This window comes from Crocuta crocuta, unplaced genomic scaffold, assembly GCF_008692635.1.
Source record: "Crocuta crocuta isolate KB4526 unplaced genomic scaffold, BGI_CrCroc_1.0 scaffold262, whole genome shotgun sequence".
NCBI lineage: Eukaryota > Metazoa > Chordata > Mammalia > Carnivora > Hyaenidae > Crocuta > Crocuta crocuta.
This window is the reverse complement of record NW_027528869.1, coordinates 1,929,664-1,936,781: the sequence shown is the minus strand read 5'-3', so window position 1 is coordinate 1,936,781 and position 7,118 is coordinate 1,929,664. Positions and strand designations below refer to the sequence as shown.

The window sequence follows — 7,118 nt, the reverse complement described above, 5'->3', positions numbered from 1 at the left end:
CGTCGTCGGGCTCTGTGCTGACTGCCAGCTGAGAGCCTGGAGCCTGTTTCAGAGTCTGTGTCTCCCTCTCTCTCTGACCCTCCCCTGCTCATGCTGTCTCTCTCTCTCTCCTAGAAATAAATTAAAAAAAAAAAAAAAACCAAACTGGAGCCTGTGATGATGGGAAGCATTTATAGGATAACTCCCTGACACAGTACATGAGAAGAGCTTGTTGGGATGAAAATAGTTACTGGTAAGGGTCACATGCAATCCTTTTATTGTTTTCGGGGTGGGATTCATTACCCCTCCTTACCTGCATGATGCATATTCTGTAAAGGAGCTGAAAAATGAAGAGAGGGAGAAGGGTGAGGAAAAATTTTGTGTCTTCCACGTGAAGCTCACTGTAGCAGCCGCCATTTTTTGTCTTGGCGTGGTCCAGCCAGCTTGTCACGTCTCCCGCAAGAGGGCAGTACCGCAGACAGCATGTTTTCAGTGCATTAACAAACACCCCAAAGGTTGTCAGGAGGGAGTAACCTGCAATTAATTTGAAATATTATGTATTAGTAAAGGAATTGTTCTTCAATTTTCGAAGATGTCAATCAGAAAGATGACAATTGCAAGGATGAAGGGCAGTAAAGTGAGTGAGAAGGTTTTAGCACCCAAGGGGCTGAATTCAAAGGAACAAGCTTCTGACAAGGGCTCTGGCATCCTGGTGACCAGCCCAAGGTGGTGCTTGACAGCTGCTGTAAAAAATGAAAAAGGGAAGATCAATGGGAACATACTCAAAAGGGAAGAAAGGTGACAAAATAAAACACCAAAGTAAGAAATTCCGCAATCTCTTAGAAGTCTAACTCATTAATGAATACGACAACCAGAACTTTCTTTTACAGCCTTAACACAAAGAACTATTACTATTTTTTAAAATATAAACTGTTACATACATAATCCTCACTTGTCAGGTAGAGGGGGGGTTTCTCATTTTGACATGGAGATGAAGCAAAATGTATTCTCTGCTTTGACTTTATCCTTGAATTTCAGATGTAAGGTTAAACTTTGAACTCTTCAAATGACTTTATAGATGTTGATAGTGTCACTAAAGTTCAGATTGGATTAGCTGGCTTTTGACTTTTCCAGTAGTTTCCTCTGGGTTTATATGGCTGTCGCTTTGGCAACAGAAGCACTTTATTGCTTCAGATGTTAGTAGTCACTTACTGCTAGTGATTTGCAACCTCATTGTTGCTTTTTTTTTTTATGATCTTTCAGATTCCACCTTTTCTTTGACTCCATTAGGACTTCCTGATGGAACAGATAGGAGACTACCCCCACTCTCCGTTTAGTTAGCAATTCAGCTGTGCCATCATAATTGTTACAATTTTTCATAGTACTCCCTTGACCAGATAAATCCTTCCACAAATTACATAGACACCAAACCATGGTTGAAGGATGAATGATATAATGAATGTAAAAATGTTTGAGTTTCTCCAAAGAAGGCCACTATAGAAACTCAGAGTACAGTTTGATTGTCATTTTATGTTCACGTTTCTCACAATAAAATGCTAGATGAAATACATTCTAGCCAAATTCATTTAAGTGCCAGAGTATTGGTTTTCATATTTAAATAAAGGATATTTATTAATATTTCTCTTTATGGTTATAGAGTGATTATATTGATTTGATCTCTTTTAAGAGTTGTAATAGACCTATTATGTCAGGCTTTGATTAATTGAGGAAGCTGGGGGCCTGGTAATTGAATATGGAACCTTTAACCTCTGAGTCACTGAATCAAATCCAGCCCAAATTGGTAGTGACCAAGAATGATTACAGCCGTGGCTCTTTGGTGGCCTCTGTGAAGTGTGTTGAGGTCAAGTGGAAGTATGTTGGAATAATTGCATCTCCTATGCACTCACATCGGTAGTCACTATTGCCTCTTCTTCGTCACTATTGCCAGACACAGATGAAAGCCCAGGGACTGAGAGGGCCAGGGGAGCAGAAGCACCTGTGTGTGAGTGGTTGTGTCTCTTAGGAAAGAAGAGGGACATCTTTTTATTATTGCAGGAAGAGCTGCTCTATCATGAGACTTTCCTAGTTATTTCAATCAGTTTACTTAAGATTTTAGGGCGACTAGAACTGAGAGTGTCTTGATGAAGAGCCTGGAGACTGAATTTGAACAGTTCTGGGTGAGGAGACTCAACTCCCTGACATTCCCTTGGGGTCTTGCCTCTGTTGCTCATCAACCTGTTCTCTGCCTGCCTTTTGCAAAACAGTGTTGTGCAGGTAGCAGGGTCATTACTGGCACTAATCCAACTTATTCTGTGCCTCCAAATAAGCTTTATGAGAAATGATAACTATTCACAGGGTGAAAGATAATTTCCAAAGATATTGTTCCTAATTTTCCCTCTATTTTTTAAATTCAGGGAATTACATTAAATACATGTTTTGAACCCATTATTCATTTTTTGCTTAAGCAAATCACTATTCGTTGCAAGATAAGCTTGCATCTGCTCTTAATGCATGGTAAATTGATACCTGCAATATTATTAAACAGTTAAATATCTTTATCTTATTCTTTTTTTTTTTTTAATTTTTAAGAGAGAGAGTGCAAGTGAGGGAAAGGCAGAAAGAGAGGAGAGCAGAGGATCTGAAGCAGGCTCTGTGCTGACAGCAGCCAGCCTGATCTGGGGCTTGAACTCACTAAATCACAAGATCATGACCTGAGCTGAAGTCGGATGCTCAACTGACTGAGCCACCCAAGTGCCCCTCGTATTATTTCTAAAGAGAAGTAGTTTAGATTATTGCTTCTTAAGCTAGCTGTGTTAAAAAAAAAAAAAAGTCTCAACTATTATGGTCAATACATTTTTTAAAATATTTTTATTTATTTCTAGGAGAGAGAGAGAGAGACAGTGCAAGCAGGGGAGGGTCAGAAAGAGAGGGAGACACAGACTCTGAAATAGGCTCCAGGCTCTGAGCTGGCAGTCAGCACAGAGCCCGACGCGGGGCCCGAACCCACGAACCGCGAGATCATGACCTAAGCGAAAGTTGGACCTTAACCGACTAAGCCACCCAGGCACCCCAATACATTTTTAAAATACAATAAAATGTAATATCTAAAGACATATAAAACAAAGACATATAAAATATAATCCTGATATTTTTATTATTAGATTCAACAGACATAAAATCTAACTGTCTTTAAATATTCCTACATGTTTTTTCTCAGTGCCTATATTTATTTTGTTGCATACCAATAACAAACAGTTCACGGATCAGCACTTCTCTGTGGACAAGGCTTTGAGTAGCACTGGCTTCAACTGAATACACACTTAGAAAAGTGAATTTATTTAAACAAGTAAAATTATATCTGATAGGGTGATATGAAACAACAAAAACAAAATGGTTAAGAACAAGAAATGATTGGGGTTGTTGGGTGGCTCAGTTGGTTCAGCGTCCGACTTTGGCTCAGGTCATGATCTCACAGTTCATGTATTTGAGCCCCATGTCAGCATCTGTGCTGACAGCTCAGAGCCTGGAGCCTGATAAGGATTCTGTGTCTCCTTCTCTCCCTCTGCCCCTCCCCCACTTATGCTCTGTCTCTCTCTGCCTCAAAAATAAATAAAGCATTAACAAATTTTATTTTTATTTTTTAAAAATTTTTAAATATTTTATTTATTTCTTAGAGAGAGGGAGTTAGCATGAGCAGGGGAGGGTCGGAGAAAGAGGGAGACAAAAATCCAAAGCAGGCTCCAGGCTCTGAGCTAGCTGTCAGCACCGAGCCCGAAGGGGGGGATTGAACCCACGAACTGTGAGATCATGACCTGAGCCGAAGTCGGAGGCTTAACAGACTGAGCCACTCAGATGCCCCAAATATTAACACATTTTTTTAAAAAAGAACAAGAAATGATTGATAATGAATAAGGTCTAAAATTTTAGCTAGGACAGCAAGGGCACATAATTGATTCCAAATAAATGTGAATGCAGTCATCATTCATTCAACATGTTAAATGCCTACTATGTGCCCAGGGCTTTTCAGGTCCTGAGAATATAGTGGTGAACAAGACCCACAAATCCCTCAGTTATCTTTCTGGTGGGGGAGACACTACCCAAGCAGAAAAATATCAGGCAGGTTCAAGGATGAAAACAAAATGGACTGATAAGACAGACACTCATCAGATAGAGTATAGAGACAACCAAAAGAGTTGAAATTTGAACTGAGGATCGAATGACTGAAAGTAGGGATTGAATGACTGAACGTAGGGAAAAGACATACGCCAGGCATGTCATAGGGTAGAAATGAGCTGAGAGAGATTCAGGAATGAATGGACAGGTCAATGAGGCAGTAGCTCAGTTAGTAAGAAGATTCGAAGGAAGTGAGTTGGTCAGGGATCAGACTTTATAGGCTAAAGTAAGGGACTTGGACTTTTTCCTCAGTATTATGGGAAACCATTAAGAAATTTTATGCAGAGGAGAGGTATTATAGGATGTTACTTTTAAAAAGTTACTCTGGAAGTCTGGTAGCTGTGTGGATAATAAGTTCTGGAAAACAAGAAGGAAGCTAACAGAGGACAAGAGAGAGATAGTGGTGACTTGGACATGTGATAGCAAAGAAGAGAAGCGGACAGAATAGGATGTGTGTTTGAACAACTGGCATTATTTTCTGATGTGGGAGGAGTTTGAACAAAAGAGAATATTGAGGATGGCTACTTATTTATCCTGCAAAAAACTGGGTGTTGCTGACTTACACAAGACAGAGAACAAAAGAAAGGGGCTGGGTTGCAGTTGAATGAATCGGGAGTTGAATTTTGGTCAGGTTAAGCCTGAGAGGACCATAAGAAAACCAAGTTAAAATGTTGAACTTTGTCTTCAAGAAATGCATGAAAGTCTCTTGTCTTCTAATGACTTGTTTTCTGTTCTTTTTCAATTTTGAGAGCTTGTATCTTTTTGTTTCTGTATTTGTATTTGATTGATTGATTATTTATTTATTTATTTATTTACATAAGCCTCACACCCAGTGTGGAGCCCAACACAGGGCTTGAAATCATAGCCTTGAGATCAAGACCTGAGCTGAGATTAAGAGTCAGATGTTAACCGACTGAGCCATCCAGGAGCCCCGTTTGTATTTTTGTTTTAATGAAGTTTTGAGAGGTAGCATTAAACAGGTGGTCAATCCACAGTTTGATTAGAAGTCTTATTTCTGAATTTCACAATACACATATATGAAGGGAAAGGGGAGATAAAACGTGTAGGAACGTATTAAATTGAGAAATAAAAGTGTTCTACCATTAAAAAAGGTCAAATAGACATTGAAAATATGAGTTTCAAGGTGAGGCCAATATGAACTGAGTGTTTGGTGTATAGTTGGTGTTACAAACTGTGGGATTAGAGATTACTTAAGGAAGGAGTATGGGGAGACATGGGGTTCCTGGAAAGAGTCCCAGGGCTCCGCATCAGTTAGAAGACTGTCATGGGAGAAAAGTTAGCCAAGGCAATTGAGAAGGAGTGGATAACATACCATACAAGTTTTAAGTCAGAGAGAAAGAAGGCAGGGATGTAGCAAGCCTAAATGGATCAGATGGACTGGGAGGGAGTCCCAAGCTAGTTAGAGAGGGCAAGGAAGGAGCTGTACAATAATCTGTCTGCCCCAAAAGGACAGCAGTTGTCCCATCAAATCATGGAGTCATCCCTGAATGTTAGGGATATCCTGTTGAAAACATCGACGTGTAAATATCACACCACCTCCTTGGATTAATCCATTAGACTTAATAGAAAATTCATGCCTTCTGTAGAAATAATTTTGGGTGTTGTGCAGACTCAGCTTTTTTTTTTTTTAAAAATCCATTGTCATTATAATTTTCAAATTGCTTTTCTGCACCAGGAGCAGAAATGGGAAGTTGAAAAAAAAAAAACTGGAATGAAAATACAACTGAGACTTCAAGCCCTGGTTCAAATGTGCATGGCAAACACACCAGGCGTGCACATTTTAAAATAAAACAGATGAGCTATTTTAAACGTTTTATTGCAAAACTTAAAGATTGTAGCTATTACTATTTAAAAAAAAACTTTAGAAAGCAATTTTTCTATTCTTTGTACCTTTAAGTCCTTGGCTCTGATGTTCTGCTCCTCTGACCTTGATCTAATCATGAATATCTATGCTACTTAATTATAATAAAAAAAGCCTACATTGCACTCTGATGGTAGATGCACATTTTTTCTTCTTTGGTCACCTGCCAGTTCTCAAAATTATAGCAGTGGGAAGAAATGCAAATGAAGGCGGTGCTTGACAGCTAAACATAATGGAATGCATGGTCTACATTTGAAAAGTTACCTTAAAATAAAAGGTAGCATATAAAAAATCATTTCTTTAAGGTCACCTATGGCTTTGAATTACAGCTTTGAGGACTTTCCAATTTAGTCATCAGAGAAGAAGAAGCCAAAATAAGGATTATATACTTTGCTAAGAGGGAAGACAGAGTTTTACTACATCATAGTTGGGTGATCTTATAACTTGGACATAGAAAACAGGACAAAACTAAAAACTGAAAACTGTTCACTTTATGGAGCATTGTGTGAAGTAAATTCCTCACGAACATTTTCTGTTATACTTTTGGTCGCTGCTAATAAAATTTTTCCTTGTAAGTTTCCAAGGAAGGGTTACTTTATCATATGTTAAAATACGTAACATACGGATTACAAATAGGCTGGTGGTGAACACTTTATATACAACTGTATTACTTGAAGAATTGTATTTCTCAATTCAGATAAGTATATTCTCAAATAAGAAATCAGGAAGCAAATGGATGGATGGCATATTTAGAAAATTTCTGAATTGAAAAATTATATGTGTATATAACAGTATAAAAATTGTTAAGATATATATTCACAAATATCCAGAATTATTTGATAATTACGCACTCCAAAAATGGCTAACGTTGTCTTTCCATAAAATTCTATACTTGACCTTTTTCTCTTTTTTGCTATGCGGGGCTGACAAAGACTGTCTCTCAGATACCTTTCTGGACGTTGAACCCATTCCACAGACCCTCAGGGGGATGGGCACTGCTTAACTGAGTCCTGCAGACCACAGAGCTCTGAAAAGCAGGGCAGAGGCTTCTGTGGATGATGTTTTCCAGGCCCCCATAAGTGGT

At 38.7% G+C, this 7,118-nt stretch overlaps 1 protein-coding gene across 1 annotated transcript in view; it reads right to left on the bottom strand.

Moving 5' to 3' along the window:
- Window positions 1-7,118, bottom strand: part of SLC15A5 (solute carrier family 15 member 5) — a 74,148-nt gene that overhangs the window by 50,064 nt on the left and 16,966 nt on the right. Inside the window, exon 4 of the mRNA XM_077756418.1 lies at window positions 293-513. Within this exon, the coding sequence (XP_077612544.1) occupies window positions 293-513 (221 nt within the window). The remainder of the gene's footprint in view (window positions 1-292; window positions 514-7,118) is intronic.